General features: G+C 43.2%; 1 protein-coding gene across 3 annotated transcripts in view; it reads right to left on the bottom strand.

Annotated features, from left to right (window-relative positions):
- The window catches only part of ATXN10 (ataxin 10), a 257,913-nt gene that overhangs the window by 161,942 nt on the left and 76,784 nt on the right, over positions 1–19,187 (bottom strand). For all 3 annotated transcript variants that reach the window (XR_008843212.1, XR_008843213.1, XM_056517502.1), the window contains exons 8-9: positions 17,585–17,693; positions 17,305–17,474 (exon numbers count right to left, since the gene is read on the bottom strand). Coding sequence is in view for 1 of the 3 variants with exons in the window: in XM_056517502.1 (XP_056373477.1) it covers positions 17,305–17,474; positions 17,585–17,693 (279 nt within the window). In the remaining 2 variants the exon portion in view is untranslated. The remainder of the gene's footprint in view (positions 1–17,304; positions 17,475–17,584; positions 17,694–19,187) is intronic.

Below are 19,187 nucleotides of genomic sequence, written 5' to 3'. Positions count from 1 at the left end.
ATAGATCCTATAAATTAGGTGCAGTATAGCTCCCCACATTAGTTGCAGTATGTTCCCCCACAGACATACAGCCTCCAGCCATACAGTGTATGGCTGGAGGCTGTATGCCTGTGTTCTGCCCCCACTTCAGTGCTCCGACCACCGCTCCTCCCGTCCGGACATAGCAGTAAGTCCCGGGACCGAAGGAGCGGTGGTCGGAGCACCGAAGCAGACGTGCCGCTGGTAACACTTACCTAGCTGGCCAGCGCACGTCCTCATCGCTGCCCCGCTCCTCCGCTGCTATGGGCGCACGCACGGCGTCAGTGACGTCCCTGCGTGCGCCACCTTCCCGGCGGGCCCATGTGTTTTTAAAGTAAACGCGGGGTCTCCGAGAGTGCATCCCTGTGTCCCGAAAACATCTTTCGGGACACAGGGATGTCCCAGGCAGCGGCGGGCCGGATAAATGTCCTCAACGGGCCGCATGTGGCCCGCGGGCCGTAGTTTGAGGACCCCTGCATTAAATCAATCAACAAAGGCGCTGATGAGTCCGTCTCGGAAGTGGCAAGCAGAACAAGGAGCAGGAAACCAGATGAGGTCATAGAGGGAGCCCTGGGGAATGCGATTGGTAAGTATGATTTGTTTTTTTTTTTCATAGTGGCCCCAGCAACATAAAAATAATGTATGTACATCACCAAATAAATAAATAAAAATAAAGAAAGAAAAAAAAATACAGTTTTCAAATCCACATGTGCTAAAAATAAATAAAATGTGCCTGGTCATTACTAGCATGATCTATAAGTGGTAAACCAAAACAATGTAGTTAAACTTTTTGTTGTTGTTTTTACAATTGAGCCTATGGGTATGTATGCCTATGCAGTGGCATACATTGGAATCTTCTGTCTAAGGTAACCATTGAGAAACTCTCCTAATGTTTACCTTAAATACAGTGTGAACAGATCCTTTATAACCAACCAAAGTAGGGTTATATAATTATATGAGTTCATAAGAAACATATTGGCCCAAGGATGTTCTGGGATGTTATAAGGAAGCCAATACAAGAGGAACAGGCATCGCCCATGCAGATGTTTCCCCCTGCCGGGTGTCACCCTTCTTGTAATTTTGATTAATTAGCTCCAATATAATAATATATTGCCGAAATAAAGAATGTGAAACAAGCTTAATCCTGCATCCGACAACCTCAAGACTGGCACAATCTAATTTTATATAACCCCAGTCTGTGTGCTGTATGTGGAAGAAATGACAAGGAGCGCGGAGACAAAAGGTGTGATTCACGATGGGCCGCAGCACACACAGCTCTAGGGTATGAAGGCTTCCGGACCTGGCAGACATGCTCTGATCACATTCATTCCTTCTTTCACCCCTGAAGAGATAATTTCATGACTTGCATGCAATCTATCATGAGAGGCCGCAGAGAGGAGCGTTCTGGGAAAAAACAACTGAATTGTGGTTGAGGTCCGAGTTCAAGGAAAGGTGCGCGGAAATGTGTCTAACCGGGATCACGACTTGGCAGGTACAGTGAGCGACGGCATTCAATGAAAAAAGGACATCCATCAAAATCATGACATTAAACGGCATTGTTCTCTGAAAGTGTAAGCCAAATGTTTAAGAGAAACTTCACCTTAAAAGTTTTTAAAGAGAAACTCCGACTTAGGGACACCGGTTTTAAAAACTGTAATACATGGCATCTTTGTTTTAAAAGTAATATTTTTGGCACATAGAAACAGTCAACAAGTAGGTTAGCTGCTGCTGGCAGACCTTATCATGGGTCTATTTTAATATAAATTATGGATTTGGTAAAGAACCTATACCAAGGAATCAGTAACTTTCTATATTTGGAATCAGGTATTTAGAGGCAATGTATCATCAGAAAATTCACTATTAATTAAATAAAGTTTTTAATGTTAAACATAAATTTTTGAAGTTTTTTTTCCCTACAATTTTAGTAAACAATATAAAAAAAAACAATCCTAAAAATGTTGCAGTTTTCATTTGGGCCACAAGGCCTAATATTAAGCTGAGACTTCCTGTTCGGTCTGTGATAGGACGGAAGCTGCTGTAAAGTGATTGCTACAGCATCGGAGGAAAAAGGTGACACTAGTAGATAGAGAAGACAATAGTAGCTTAGCCTCCCCTTCCCTGTGGAATGCAGATCTATACAAGAAAAAAATTGTGTGTAAACAATCACTTCTGGGTGACCGTTCACCTGTTAGCGTTTTGTAAATGAGAAAAAAACAACTTATAGAGCTCTGCTTGTAGAACGATGCTACCTCAAAGTGCCGCTCACAGATCCTCAATTTACTTTAAAGGGGTACTCCACTGTCCCAGCATTCGGAACATTTTGTTCCGAACGCTGGGTGCGGAGCGTTGCAGCCGCCAAGCCCCCTCCATAGATTTGCATTGAGGGGACGTTGCATGACGTCATGAGGGGCGCACACCCAGCGAGGAACACCACACCCAGCGTTCGGTACAAAATGTTTCGAACACAGGGGCAGTGGAGTACCTCTAAGTTATAAAGTGCAGAGATTAAAGAATCTTTTATATAGTTTACGCTCTGCACTGCTCTGTAGAATGACCTCTGCACAGGTCACAGCATGTTTACAAACCTCGATACAATGAACAGGGTCTGGAGAGGTTTAATGTGTCTATGTTCGTGGCGCTTGAAGTAAATCACATCAATAAATGCTGTAAAAACAGCTATGGCAAGTTGGCTGCTCCCATAATAATGTTCCAAAAATAAAATAAAAATTACAGTCAGAAACAGATTAGGAAAAAAAATCGGGACAGTAATCGTGGCAAAAAATAAAATTAAATCTAGGCTCCAAATCTAGGGATTTGGACTATGAGCAATCCTTTTCTGCTATACATAGGTCTTTAGACAATAAGATGATAGAAATGTTTCCTGTTGTTGGGACACCTGCTATAAAAGGTAAGAATGGTGATGTGGATGTTGTTTTCCATCTAGGGACAAAATGACCTGGCTTGCAATGAAGTTTCAGAGGTGAAGGAATCTTTTATCACACTTGGTAATGATGTACAGGATTTTGCATCCACTGTTTCATTTGCAGAAGTTCTGCCTGTGCATAACGTTCAGAATGATAGGCAGAAGCGCATTAAGGAGTTCAACTTATGGCTTCGTAAATGGTGTCATGAGCAAGGATTCAGCTTTGTGTCTCATAATAAATCTACTTGGAATAGAAAGGAACTGTACAAAAAAGATGGTTTGCATCTTTCTCTCAAAGGAACAAATGTACTCCGTGAACAATTCCAAGAATTTTCTAAGGAATATTTAAACTAGGAAGGGGGGGGGGGGGTCAAAAGAGTTGAAATCCATGAGTCGTCCCCCCCAAAAAAAAAAAAAAAAAATGCCAGAACACATCAGTAGCACAGAGGTTAAGAAATGATAAGCTCAGAGTCCTGTCTACAAATGCCTGCAGTTTAGGTAATATAATCAATGAACTTGGGTCAATAATGGCATCTGAAAATGTAGATTTAGTGGCCGTTACTGAGACATGGTTTAATGAAAGTAATGACTGGGACATATCCATACCAGGGTACTCTTTATACAGAAGAGACAGATTGGGTACAGCTTCAGCTACATTATGAGGGTCACGACAATAGTGTTTATAGTTGCTGCGCTCCCAATGGGGACAACAAAGTGTACTTTAACTCGTCAGAGGCGATGCTTCTTAGCGATCCCCTTCCTCTCAAAATAGTGGGTGGCGACATGACTGCAGTGGCTGTGTCTCTGGAAGACAGGAGGGGGTGGTGTAGTGGACAGGACACGTGCTCGTCCTAGTGACAGCACATTTGCTAAGTTTGTAGAGGCCGCTGGCATTCGTGATCCTTTGAGGTTGACGCACCCGGACAGCAGATAATTCACGCATTACTCCCATAGTCACTCCTCTTGGTCCAGGATAGACGATCTCCTGACCTCTCCTGCCCTGCTTGCCCAAGTAGACGCCTCTGAGATACACACTATGGTAATTTACAATCATTCCCCAATCTCCATTTCTCTAACTGATACTTATCTGAAGAGGTTGACTTTCAGTGGCGGTTCCCTGCCTATATGTCGAAAGATGACAACTTTATTGAAACCCTGAAGGGGTGGTAGACGGAATTCTCCTGGCACAATAGTGCTCATGCATCTAATGCCCCTCTTTATTGGGAGGTTGCTTGATCCAGGGATGTGGAAATCCTATAGCCCGACGCCCGGGACAAGTAGTTTTGGGTGCCGGGCAGGTGAATTGTTTATAGATTTAGCCCTGTATCGGGCTAGCAGGGACAGACAGACTTCCCCCTTATTTTTCTTTAATGCCGGTGTGAGGCGCAGGAGCTGATGGAAGTCTACACCTCACACCGGCTCTGAGTGTATGGAGGGGGCGGCGGCCTCCAGCTGACTGCAGAGCCCCCTTATCTCCCCTCCCGGAGGATGGACGGAGCTCAGAAGACACAGCAGGGGGAGAGAAAGGATGTTGACAGCTCCGTGCACAGCTCCATCCCCCGCACACAGCTCTACACCTCCCCCTCCCCCTGATCTGTATAGACAGGACCTAATCCACCACGGGGAGGTTGCTTGTTTGCACGGGGAAAACACAGAGCAGGGGGGGGGGGGGTGAGGGGGAGGACGGAAATCTGACCTCACACCGGCGGTGACTACAACTCTGATGTCTACTCATGGCGGCTCAGGTGAGGAGACCGAGAATACAGGCGACAGGAAGGGTGGTTGTATGGTGTGAGTGTATGTGTGATGTGTGTATGTAATGTATGATGGGGAGGCAGCGGCAGGTGTATGTATGATGTGTGCATATGTATGGTGTATATCAGTGTTTCCCAACCAGGGTGCCTCCAGCTGTTGCAAAACTACAACTCCCAGCATGCCCTGGGCATGCTGGGAGTTGTAGTTTTGCAACAGCTTGAGGCACCCTGGTTGGGAAACACTGGTGGATATGTATGGTGTGAGTGTATGTGTGTATGATGTCTATGTGTGATGTGTATGTAATGTATAATGTGTGTATAATGTCTAAGTGTGATGTGTATGTATGTGATGTATGATGTGGGGTGGACAGCGGCGGGTGTATGTATGATGTGTGCATATGTATGGTGTATATGTATGGTGTGAGTGTATGTGTGTATGTAATGTATGATGTGGGGGGGGGCAGTGGTGGGGGTGTGTATGTATGATATGGGGGCAGTGGCTGGTGTATGTATGATATGTGTATGCATGAATGTTTTGTATAGGAGCGGACTGTCACGTCGGGCATTAGGGCAGTTGTGCCATCTAATTTTATTTATTTTTAGTGGCACCCGCACTAAATTGCACCCCCAGTATCCCGCCCCCTTCAAACTCACCCGCCAACCAAGAGCCCCACGGATGCAGACAAACACGCCTGAACCAAAACTACAACTCCCAGCATGTTGGACCATAACCTAAACTGTAGAACTATATAGTGTAACATGCTGAGAGTTGTAGTTTTGGTTCGGGTCAGCTGCAGAGCTATAGGCTGCATCAGGGCATGCTGGGTGTTGTAGTTACTAACTGCAATTCCCAGTATTCCTTGACACATCCTATGGCTCTGCAGCTGACACGGACCAAAACTACAACTCCCAGCATGTTACACAATAACCTTAACTGTACTACTATACAGTGCAACATGCTGCAACACCCACACAACCATAGGCTGTATCAGGGCATGCTGGGAGTTGTAGTTATCTAGTAACTAAATGCAACTTCCAGCATTTTCTGACACAAAATGCAGCACATAAACTGGAGAAGCAGAACCCCCCCCCCCCCAGTAACACATAAGTCCCTATGAAGACTGAAAAATAGTGATTAAAATATTTTAAAAAGTGCGTATATATGTGAATAAGCCCCTTTCCTAATAAAAGTTTCCAATTTTCTTTAAATAAAAATAATGTACAAAAATAAACATAAGTGGTATCGCTGCATGTGGAAATGTCCAGACTATTAAAAAATAATGTTAATTAAACCGTACGGTGAACGGTGTAAATGTAAAAAATAGTCCAGAATTGCTCATTTTTGGTCACTTCATATGAGAAATTTTTTATAAGGTGATCAAAAAGTTATATCTAGATTTTTCTGGGCTTCCCTCGGGTGTAAGAGGAGCTACAGCTCTCCCGCCTCTAATATCCTGGCATACTGCGATCGCCTATTAAACCATTAGATCACCGCTGTCAGCAGTGTCTAAAGGAATCTTATATCCATCCCTAGTGGGCTAGTGGGGGGGGATCAGACTATTTTGGTTGAAATTATTTAATCAACCAGGACAAGTGGATTTTCTTGAGGGACAAGTAGATTGTGTTCCGCTTTAGTCCCTTGGACAAGTAGTTTTTTTTAAAATTTCCACACCCCTGTTGATCGCCTACATGTCCACGGTGAAAAAGAAGTCCCTCCACTACTTCCAGACTGCAAGTGCATCCCTGCAGAAAGAATATACCGCTTATGTCTCTAGCCCAACTGCGGCAGCTGGCCAGGTGTGGAAGGAGGCAAAAGCTACTTTTGATCTGTGGTCGGAGCGCAGGCGCTCGGCTTCTTTCTGTCGTTTTTTTAGGGCTGAGCTTTTCCGTTTTGGAAATAAGTCTGGCTGCCTGCTCGCCCGACTGGCTAAGGGTCGCAGATCTCCCCAACATTTTTCTGCCATTCGTGATGCGTTGGGTGTCCTTCACTCTGATCCTACTACTATTAACTCATTGATTAGAGACTTCGATGCCTCTTTGTATTCTTCTTCCCCAGTGAACATGACAGAGGGTGGGGCGTTTTTTTGATTCCCTGGAGTTGCCTAAGCTGTCAGCGGACCATTGTGCTGCCTTGAGTGCAGATTTTACTGATTCTGAGGTCCGACAGGCCAGTAAACGTCTACATAATGCTAAAGCCCCTGGTCCAGATGGTTTTTCTGGCAAGTTTTATAAAGTTGTGACTTCCCTGACAGCTTACTTCAACCACCTTCTACATTCATGTTCTTTGCCATTGCACTCCAACACAGCCACCATTAAACTTTAGTTAAAACCTGGCAAGGACCCGCTCTTTCCACAATCCTAGCGGCCCATCCCCTTCATTAACCAAGATCTCAAGTTAGTGTTCAAATTGTTGGCTGACCGCCTGAGTGAATACCTACCCCTGCTAATAGTTCCCTCACAAGTAGGCTTCGCCCATACCCGCTCCGCAGTGGCAAATTTCCGCAAGGCTCTCACAGTCCTAGATAGGGTGCAGCACCGCCCCCAGCCCGGAGAAACTCTGATTTTAATAGCCTTAGATGCAGAGAAGGCTTTCGATAATGTCAGGTGGGACTGGCTGGGGATGGTGCTGGACAGAATGGAAATTGTTGGTCGTTTCCGAACTTTCCAAGGTGGACTCTATTCTACCCAATGGCTCAAGTTCATACTTCTGCCATATTGTTCTCCCTCTTCAAAAGGGACGAGGCAGGGCTGCACCATCTCCCCTGTGATTTGACATCGCTCTGGAACCCCTGGCCAGGAAGATTCTGAAGGGCATATAGATTCAGCGCAAGGTGGTCAAATTGACTCTTTTCGCGGATGATATCCTGATTTTCATGGCTGATCCACGTGCACATGCCCGGGTAATGTCCACTCTTACCCATTTTGATTCCTTTTTTAAGGTTACAAAGTGAATCAACTCAAGAGTGAAATTTTACCCCTAGGCCTGCATCGAGCGGCCTCTCATTAGTCCTCTATGGGGATATCCAATGATCTCATTAAACCTCATATTACTTATTTGGAGATCAAAATAAGTAAATTGCCCTCAACCCTCTATACCCTGAACTATCTGCCCTTGTTCAAAACAGAGTTAGATGAACTGTGTCGCTGGGCCCATTTGCCCATTTCTTTTCTGGGAAAATGTGATCTGATAAAGAGGATAAGCTTCCCGAGACCTTTATCAGCTCCAGACCCTACCTCTTCTTATTAAGCACAAAGATGTCACCTTGCTCAATTCAGCTTTTACACATTTTAAATGGGCGGGGAAGAGGCCCCGGATTGCGCTGCAAAAACTGATGTTGTCTAAGGCAGATGGTGGGATTGGTTTCCCTAATATCTGCGGCTACAATTTAGCCTGTATTCTTCGACGTGTCCTTGACTGGATTCATGGGTCTAGCTTCTACCCCAACTTCACTTTGGAGAAGGATCTGGTTTTCCCCTGGAACTTGGTCTCATGCCTCAATCCCCTGTTTTCCTTCCCATGTAAAGCATGCCCTAGTACTTAGAGAAACCATTTCGACCTGGAAGGCCCTCCGCAAGGGTTGCGCGCCGGCCACAGCAGTAACAAAGATAGATTGTTTTCAAAACAGGATGCCTCCAGTTGTCTCACCACTACAACTCCCAACATGCTCTGACAGCCAATAGATGTCAGGCCAAGCTGGGAGTTGTAGTGGTGAAACAGCTGGAGGTAACAATCATGGCTCGTCTAGATAAAATAAGGGTGTATAGATGAGCTAAGGGCGGAAGTCGGCCCCAGGAGGCATCAGAAACGTTGCGCATTTTGGGGAAGTTTGCCTGGTAAGTGAGCACACTATCAGGTAGACAAAAAGCCATTTCTAAGATAGTAAGAAAAAAAAATTTAAGGCAGGGAGGGGGTTAGGGATAGATGGGCAATAGTCAGGGACTGAAAAAAAAAAAAAGATGGTGGGAGCTACTCTTTAATCTTTCCAGTACTTATCAGTTGCTGTATGCTCCACAGGAAGGTCTTTTCTTTTTAAATTAATTTTCTGTCTGACCACAGTGCTCTCTGCTGAAACCTCTGTCTGTCTCAGGAACTGTCCAGAGCAGGAGCAAATCTCCATAGCAAACCTCTCCTGCTCTGGACAGTTCCTGACATGAACAGAGGTGTCAGCAGAGAGCGCAGTGGTCAGACTGGAAAGAAATCTAAAAAAGAAAATAACTTCCTCTGGAGCATACAGGAGCTGATAAGTACTGGAAGGATTAAGATTTTACAAATCTGTCTAATGTTCTGGCACCAGTTTATTTAAAAAAAATAAAAAAATTTTTTTTTTTTTTCCCACAGGCTTACCCCTTTAATCTTCTTCAACTAGCTGTCTGGTACATGGATGTACTGGGTCCCTAAGAGAGATAGTTGCTCCCTGTATTAGCTCTCCATGCTGAGATGAAGGTCCACAAGGGGAATCCGTTCTAATATGACAAAATAACTTATTTCAAAGAACAGGTGACAAATGTTAGATTGGTGTAAGTCCACTGAAGATTAGTATAAGAGGTTACTTTGCATTACAAAAAGTAACAAGTCATCACATTCTGGAGTCTTATTGTTAAGAGGACTCCAACCCATTACAAGAACAAAGTAAATAGGGGTGGCTGTAGTTTCCTGCAAAGTCAATAGTATCCCCCTATAGGAAAAGCCTCTGACATTGTCAGTGGAAGCAGCACCACAGCTTCTCCATTCTCTGGACCAGTAGGGAAGTCCTGGCATTCTACTGCTAATGGGCACCATGATGGAATTGTGAAATTCATACATATCCAAAACTGGCCAGGAGATCCAGATAACAGGGTCCTCTCGTCTATGAGCAGTAGTCTGAAAGCTTACTCCTGGGAGCTAGTAATGTCTAACATATAGGAGCGTAGCTATACCGAGTACAAAGTTAGCAGTTACAGATCCACTTGCACTGTTGACCTTCACCACCAGCCCTTCTGATTCTGCACAAGATTGCTGATACGCCCAAGAACCAGAGAAAGGATAACTAAGTAATTGCCATTTTGTTTATTCATGCTTTTATGAAGACTGTCTTCATACCCACAATCTAAATTACACAAATTTTCGATTTTGCTCTCTAGATAAAAAAAACCCATATGGTTTATTCTGATGGAAATTTGCCGAAACCCGATCCTTGCTTTGTCGTCACTATTAAAGCCTTAAATGCAAGTTGCCTTTTGAAAAATACATGTTAGAAGCAACCACAGGCGCACATGAAAAAGATAGAGGAGGTGAACAAGAGATAATTAGTCCTCTGGGGGGGAAGAATTTTCTGTATGCACACTCTACATATCCCCATGACCATAGAGTCAAGGAAGAAGAGGATTAGTAACTGATGTTCACGCCAAGGACAAAGGCGCTAATCTGTGGAGGTTGCTGCATCGCATTTCACAATTATGGAAATAAGAAAATTTCTTCCAAAAAGGTCAAAAACCTTATACATTTAGAGGGAATGTACAGAAAACATGGCCGCTTACTTCCATACGCAGTGGGGTGCAGAAGTCTTAAATGGCCACTGCCAATTTAACCAGCTTCCATCCATGTGATACTAAGGTGTTTCCTATAATATTTGTTGGCCAAAAGTCACTCTAATCACAGAAATACAGCTCTAAAGATTTGGCCACTGGGTGTCTCAATTCTCTGCAATCTGCTGCCCACTGCACATTGTCAGGGAAAATCTGTCTCTAGGGTCTCCAACGCTGATTTTATTTTGTTGCCATGGCCCTCTCTTCCTCAGATATAGAAATTTTTGTATTGCTACCTGCACTTTTTTTGCTGAATAGTCAGATGGGCAGGAGCAGAATTTAAAAAGGAGCGTGAATGCCAGACTCACATGCACACCCCCTAAGCCTCATATTCATGCTGCCCTGGGCCTAGCATGCTCAGCACCTATTTGAAGTTCCCACCCATCTGGCTATTCAGTGAAAAGTTCACATTGTTGGAATTAGGGCATCCATGGCTACAAATTACATATAAGCACCTTTTTTTTTTTAATGGACTTAAGTCTTCAGTAAAGGGGTACTCCGCCCCTAGACATCTTATCCCCTATCCAATAAGATGTCAGATCGCCGGGGTCCCGCTGCTGGGGACCTCCAGGATCTCACTGCGGCACCCCGCTATCATTACTGCAAAGAGCACACTCGCTCTGTGCGTAATGACGGGCGATACAGGGGCCATATCATAGTGATGTCAAGGCTCCGCCCCTTGTGATGTCACGCCCCGCCCCCTTAATGCAAGTCTATGGGAGGGGTCGTGATGGCCGCCACGCCCCCTCCCATAGACTTGTATTGAGGGGGCGGGCAGTGATGTCACGAGAGGCGGAGCCGTGACGTAACTATGCTCCGGCGCCTGTCATTATGAACAGACCGAGTGTGCTCTGTGCAGTAATGATAGCGGAGTGCCGCTGTGGAGATCCCGGGGGTCCCCAGCAGCGGGATCCTGGCGATCCTTTGGATAGGGGATAAGATGCTAGGGGCGGAGTACCCCTTTAAATTGGCAATCTCGTTAATACTTTTTGCTTTTGCTTTCCTTATGGTAAATAAAAAATCTTCCCCCCCATCTTTTGCACAGACTTTGGACTTCTGCTGGCCTGGCCAAAATCCAAAGTCCAAAATCAGGAAATGCTGATGGGTGTGTGCTGTGCAGCCTTAGCCAATTATAGCTCACCTCACACACTGAACTGATCTGGGCTGTGTGTAGCAGAGTGAGGGAGGAAGTTCTCCCCTGTATGTCTATAATGTTTTTACAAGTCTAGTAATATGATAGATAGATTTTTTTTTACATTTTTAACCCCTGGTGGTCTATAGCAACATCTCCTCTTAATAGTCAAGCACTATCTCTTGTTAAAATACAATCTCTTATTTATGTTTGTTGCTAAGAGCTGTATACACCATTGGAGAGCTGTTAGGGTACATTCAAACTATGTAATTTCTGAGTATGGAAATTTTTGTGCAGCAGACTCCCATTGCCTAATCTCTCCGAGCGCCAACCTATTCAGTCAGTGCCCGCAGCAGACAGTATCTTCACCTAAAATATTTCCAGGAGGAAATTCTGTAATGTGAACGCACTCATGGGTATAAAAGAAAACTGTACCTTTCCTGGAGCTGATGGCAGTAGACACACTTATAAAATTGCCTTTTTATTTCTCAGCCAAATGTCAAGGAGGCGGAGCCAAGCTGCTCAAGTACCACAAGATGGCACACCTTTCCGCTCACTCTCAACTCCCAACACCTCCTTTATTGATATGCAGGTCTTAGCTTACAATAAAGGAAGGGCTGGACGGTTGAGGGCAGATGAGGAGGTGTGCCAGGCTATGGCACTTGAGCAGTGCAGCTCCGACCCCTTGACACTTGGCTTAGAAATAAAAAGGCAAATAAGCTTGGCAACCACCAACAGCTCTGAAAAACTTACAATTTGCCTTTATAACCTTACAGCTATCCAATGGTGGCTATAGTTCTAAGAAGCAAAAACAATTGATAGATTTACTTTAAACATTGTGTCTTGTCTGAAAATATTGTATATCTAAATAAACCGGAGACGTTGCCTGAACTGATAAGGGTTTAGCTGGAACCCAATTTTTGCTTTAAGCTATGTGTAGTATAGGATAAGGAAATGGTCTTTGGACTTGATGACAGCTTCTACTTAAGAAGGATGTCCGATTAGACATGACATACGGAAACATCAAGGATTACCGTCTTACATCAGAAATAACTCCACAGGTATACGGGGAAGCTCTTACAGATTAATGGGAATTTGTACAAATATTCTTTTTCTCATTGCTCCATCATATATTATTTGACTATCTGGGATGGGCTTCTAGTTTTCTTTGGGTCTTTGAAGCTTTAAGTGATGATCATTGCATGAGAACACTCAGCGTATTTACCTAAATCTTTTCTGCCCCTCAAGCAGTTTGCATCCAGATAGAAACCCTTCAACAGGAAAAGGGGCTTCAGATACTACGGCCTTCAAGGAGCCGAGCTGTGATAACCATGAATCTCAGGCAAACAATTATGAAATTTTGCCATCAAAAGGCCTATTGTAGGAGCCAGATGTTGAATCAATGTTTGCCTTCCGCACAGAATTAGGCTTCTGGGTCCGTTTGGTTTGTGACCCTGTGGAATTGCTGGCAGGTATCCTGAAATCACAAGGCATACCACCACCTGAAAGCGGAAAAAGTGCTACACCTGACGTAGTGAGCCTCCAGGTGTGTCGAACTACAGGTCCCAACATTCTCTATCAATCATCAATAGTTCAACACTAGAGGAACAGCCTCAGCTTTCTCGAGACAAAGGCATTTATAGGAAGGGCAGATCTCGATCAAAAATTTGGATATGAGCCCAAGTCATTTCTGGGGAATTGCTAAGGTAAAGCTACCGACATTAAATGAGATGCTGTAAAGAATGACGCCATATGGATTTGAATTCAGAATCTTGGTGGCCCTTGACCTAATAGTGCAGGACAATGTAGCCAGTACCCCATGTATTAAAAAAAAGAATTCTCCAACTTTCCCCAAGTGTATTATTTGCACATTTTTCTGTGTGCATTTTATACCCCCAGTATAGGCCAACAATATTAGACTAACAAGAGTCTATCAACTCCCCTCCCCAACCACATTTCGCTAAAAGCTGCCGGGAGTAAGATCCTTTCTAATCTAATCTTTTCGTTGTGGGACATTAATTTTGTAAAATCAGATACTCCTTTTTATGTTAAACAGATTTGTAAGTTACTTCTATTTAAACATCTTAAACCTTCCAGCACTTATCAGCTGCTGTATACTACAGAGAAAGTTCTTTTCTTTTTGAATTTCCTTTCTGTCTGACCACAGTGCTCTCTGCTGACACATCTGTCATTTTTAGGAACTGTCCAGAGTAGGAGACAATCCCCATAACAAACCTCTCCTGCTCTGGACAGTTCCTGAAATGGACAGAGATGTCAGACAGAAAGGAAATTCAAAAAGAAAAGAACTTCCTCTGGAGCATACAACAGCTGATAATTACTGGAAGGATTAAGATTTTTAAATAGAAGTAATTTACAAATCTGTAACTTTCTGACACCAGTTGATTTAATAAATAATGTTTTCCAGGGGAGTACCCCTATAAGGCTAAGATCACACATTCTGTATTTGCTGCTGCGTATTTTCCTACCTACTGAAGCCAAATAGGCAGCAAAATGACTTGCAAAAATTACGCAGCAAAATACAGCACATGTAACCCTACCCTAAGGCTGATTTTACACAAGTGTACCCATCGCTTTAACCCCTTGAAGACCAAGCTCCTTTTGGCCTTAAGGACAAGGACAATTTTTATTTTTGCACTTTCGTTTTTTCTCCTCCCCCTCTAAGAATCATAACCCTTTCAATTTTGCACCAACAAACCCATATAAGGGCTTGTTTTTTTGTGTCACCAATTGTACTTTGTAATTGCATCAATCATTTTATAACAAAATGTGCGGCGAAACAAAAAATATATATTTGTGGGGTGAAATTGAAAAAAAAAAAAAAAAAAAAAACTTTTTGTAACTTTTGGGGGCTTCCGTTTCCACGCAGTGCACTTTTAGGTAGAAATGACACGTTATATTTATTCTGTAGGTCCATACGGTTACAAGGATACCCAATTTATGTAGGATTTATTTTATTTTACTTCTTTAAAAAAAATTATAACTAAATGTACCAAAATTTGTATGTTTAAAAATGACATCTTCTGACTTGTATAACTTTTTAATTTTTCCGCATATGGGGGCTATATGAGGGCTCATTTTTATTACATTTTTTATGGTATATAAAGTGACCAAAAATGCACGATTTTGGACTTCGGAATTTCTTTCGACCGTGTGGTTTAACTAACCTTATATTTTAAAAGTTCGGACAATCATGCACGCGGCAGTAGCACACATGATATTTTTTTTATTACATTGTTTTATTTAAAAAATGGGAAATGGGGGTGATTCAAACTTTTATTAGGGAGGGGTTAATTCACTTTTATTTCGCTTTTGCTCAGCATTGATTAGTGTTATCGGTGCTCTGCTGCTCTAGCCTGCCTGATCAGCGATGTCTGGCATTAACCGTGGGCCCTGGCTGATGATAGCAACCAGAACACACCGGGTATGCAGCGTACTCAGCTCGTGAGCTCGATTCAAACCCAATTGACGGGACCAGGGCATAAAGGTACGCACTTGGTCCTTAAAGGGGTAGTCTAGTGGTGAACAACTTATCCCCTATCCTAAGGATAGGGGATAAGTTGCAGATCGCGGGGGGTCCGACCGCTGAGGCCCCTCACGATCTCCTGTACGGGGCCCCGACAGCCCACGGGAAGGGGACGTGTCCACCTCCGCACGAAGTGACGGCCGACACGCCCCTCTCAATACAACTCTATGGCAGAGCTGGAGCGCTGCCTTTGGCAATCTCCGGCTCTGCCATAGAGATGTATTGAGGGGGCGTGTCGGCCGCTGCTTCGTGCGGTGGTCGACACCCGCTATCTGGCCGGAGAGCCTGGCCCCCGTACAGAGAGATCGCAGGGAGCCCCAGCGGTCGGACCCCCTGCGATCTCAAACTTATCCCCTATACTTAGGATAGGAGATACGTTTTTCACCACTGGACTATCCCTTTAAGCACCAGGACTCTAAGAAATTTTGTTATAAAAAAAAAAAAAAAAAAAAAAAAAAAAAAAAAACATAGGGCCATGTCTGCTTTTGATGGTCTATTCTCATTGATAACACCAAGCTGAAACTCCAACACATGGCTGTAAAGAGAGTCATTTGCGAGAGAGGTATACAAAGGTCATGGTGAGCCCCACCATATCTATAATAAACTTGGTGTGGAGATAAAAAACAGGGAGACAATAGCTATGGACACCTTTGTATATTTTTAGCACAATATGTATTATGGGGAATTAAGACCCTTCTGCAATTTGTTTGGATTAAAAAAACATTTTCAGTTTTTCTTCTACAGCTTGCATATAGGACAAACTACACACAAGCTGCTAGATTCTAAGCCTGAATGACAGCAGACCCCTGTCACCATCTATAGCTCCTCTTCTCGTGAACGTGTATTTAGGTTCCAATCATATCTAGTTAGAAATTTAAAGGGGTACTCAGGTGAAAAACATTTTTTTTATTTTAAATCAACTGGTGCCAGAAAGTTAAACAGATTTGTAAATTACTTCTATTAAAAAAATCTTAATCTTCCTGATTAGCTGCTGAATACTACAGTGGAAATTCTTTTCCGTTTGAGTTGTCTGCTGACATCATGAGCACAGTGCTCTCTGCTGACATCTCTGTCCATTTTAGGAACTGTCCAGAGTAAAAGGAAATCCCCATAGCAAACATATGCTATTCTGGACAGTTCGTAAAATGGACAGAGATGTCAGCAGAGAGCTCTGTGTTTCAAAAAGAAAAGAATTTCCGCTGTAGTATTCAGCAGCTAAGAAGTACATGAAGGATTAAGATTTTTTTAAATAGAAGTAATTTACAAATCTGTTTAACTTTTTGGCACCAGTGGATTTAAAAAAAAAAAAAAAAAAAAAAAAAAAAAAAACCTTTTTCACCGGAGTACCCCTTTAATTTAGATACACATTCATGAGAGAAGAGAGGGCCTGGAGGCTGCTGTCAAGACAGAGTGTACAGAGCCAAGCAGCTTGTATTGTATTTTAACATCTGGAAGCTGCAGAAACAATAAAAACATTTTTTTTTTTAAATAGAACCAATTGTAGAAAACCGTTAAATTTGATATATTACATACAATGAACCTAAATAAGCTGTTTGATTGGTAATTAAACTTTAAAGGAGTATTCTAACTAAGTTGTCCCAGGCCCCCTTTGGTCATGGACCAGCAGAGATTGCCCTTATGCAGAGTCCAACACTACATCGAATACTTCTGTCTATGGTTAAAAATATATTCCAGGATTGGGGGGGGGGGGGGGGGGGGGATTAATTATATATTTCCTCCCTACCATAATCTCCTGCAGGACCCGGTTCAGTGCCTTCTGGTCCCCCATTGCTCAACACTGGCTGCTGCTTCCAAGCCAAGATATCTCTCAGCAGGACATTCCCGCTTAGCCAATCATTGACTGTGACATGTCCTGTCCTAGCCAGTGATTGGATGAGCAGGTAGGTCCTACTGAGAGATATCTTGGCTTGGAAGTCTATTGTCAGCTGAGCAGCAAGGGACTAGAAGGCACTGGAATGGGAATTTGTAGGGGACCAAAGGAACATCTAAAACATTTGTACCTTACATAATAATCCTTTAAAAAGTTTCAAACAATGTGAAGGTTGTAAATTAGAACATAAACATGAGACTAGTAAACTTTTGAGTTCATGCAACTTCACGGGTCGATTCACAATATGGAGAAAATCGGGCTACCCAGCTGTAATAGAAAGCATGGTTTTGGGGTGAAGGTGATAACGTACAATGAAAAAAAAAAAAAAGAGAAAATATAAAAATTTTAAAAAAGGAAAAAAATAAATAAACTCCTAATGTAATAGAATAATCATGTGTGGCCCACTGTCCAATCCATATTGCAAATCTAAGAAGGTGCAAATAATTTCTAATGCCTGGCTACAGGTTTACCTCATACCTTATCTTGGTTCTCCCTGTTTTTGTAACACAGGTTAGCAATGAGACGAATGAGATGAGCCTTGAATCCCACTGCAACGTGCGTCAGGTCACTTCCAAGGGACGCACTATGAGTGGAGGTGAAAACGTTCTTGCTTTGTTTTCCAGCCAGATGTGTCAGACGCAGGGTGTCTGTGAATAATGGAACAAAATACATAATCCATTCACTGTCCCCAATTTGATGTTACCACCTGCTAAGATCACGACAACCCATGCGACTCACCATCTATTACTACACATACCTACAACTGTGTCTAGTAAACCCGGGCAACACTGCAGACAGGAAAGGTGATCGGCATCTGAGGTCATTTCACAGAGAAGATCCAATAGCCTGATCACAACTGAAGCCTCCTGTGGGAAAAAGTAAAATATATTAGATAGAAATCAGAAGATAAAGAAGGATGCTAGCCTTTATAGGGGCAGTCCACTGGCCAGCGTTCGGAACTAAATGTTCCGAACGCTGTTTTCGCGCTGCGGGGGTAGGCCATGCTCCTCATGACGTCACCGTCACAACCTCTCAATCGATGTCTATCCCATAGACTTGCATTGAGGGGGAGTGATTGTAACGTCACAAGGGGCGTGCCTGACCACCGCAGGGCGAAAACAGCGTTCAGAACATTTAGTTCCGAACGCTGGCCAGTGGAGTACCCCTTTAAGATATGGTATATGGCATTCAGGGATTCAGGGTAGCTGGATGACAACCCCTATGGGCGGCCTTAAATTGAGACATGATAAACTGCCAGCACAGTGCAATGTAAATTAGGACAGACTTGTTGCTAGGGATGAACTGCCTAGCAACCTTTTCTATGAGGTTGGCAGTACATTTAGTAACCAGTTTGACTTATGTTACTCAGGTCATCAGCTCAAGGTTCAAGATGGTTCATTTTGGTCACACCCACCATCTTAAGTCGCACCCACCATTACTGACAATTTCACATATCTGGATTATGAAATGATAAGTGGTCACGTACATTGGCATTTATTAAGCTGTGAGGTCTTATCTTCCATCTCAAGGTACATTTTGAGTATTTCCGCTATTAAGGACACTTGACAAAGTTGTGAAGATTAGTATCTGAAGCCAGAGACATAGCAAAGATTCAGGTCTCTGTAACTAAATATGTCTGCTAGGGATAAGGTTGTAGTTTCTGGTTATTACTCTTTTTTTCCCCATGGCACCCAGAATCTGGGCTAAATGCCCCCTTGGCCCCCTCCAGCTACAATGCTTACAACATTGTCAGAATAGGTAATAGGAGGATGACAACCAAGGAAAACTTAAAATGTTCTTATGCTATATTAAAAAGAGTACCTGTCATCAAAACGTATTTTCTAAACTAACTCAGATTATATTCCCTAACTACTTCTAACACCCCTCCTACTCTTTCTAAGATTTAAAAACCTCTGTATCATACCTTCCCCTTGCTCACATTGTGTGAGCTCCAGGCAGGAGAAAGTGGGTGTTTCCGACCAGGTGTGACGTCACTGAAGCCTGTGAGAGCTGGACCTCACCATGCCCTGCACGCACTTCCTGAGTTTGGTCTCCTGCCAGGCCAGGGTGAGACCAAACTAACTGTTTGACTTGCAGCAATGAACAGAACAGAGCCACCTAGTGGACGTTTTTTTCAATCACATTAACCCCTTAAGGACTCAGCCCATTTTGGCCTTAAGGACTCAGACAATTTAATTTTTAAGTTTTCATTTTTTCCTCCTCGCCTTCTAAAAATCATAACTCTTTTATATTTTCATCCACAGACTAGTATGAGGGCTTGTTTTTTGCGCGACCAGTTGTCCTTTGTAATGACATAACTCATTATATCATAAAATGTATGGCGCAACCAAAAAACACTA

This window comes from Hyla sarda, chromosome 4 (assembly GCF_029499605.1).
Source record: "Hyla sarda isolate aHylSar1 chromosome 4, aHylSar1.hap1, whole genome shotgun sequence".
NCBI lineage: Eukaryota > Metazoa > Chordata > Amphibia > Anura > Hylidae > Hyla > Hyla sarda.
The sequence above is the reverse complement of the archived record's forward strand: the minus strand, read 5'-3'. Positions and strand labels throughout refer to the sequence as shown.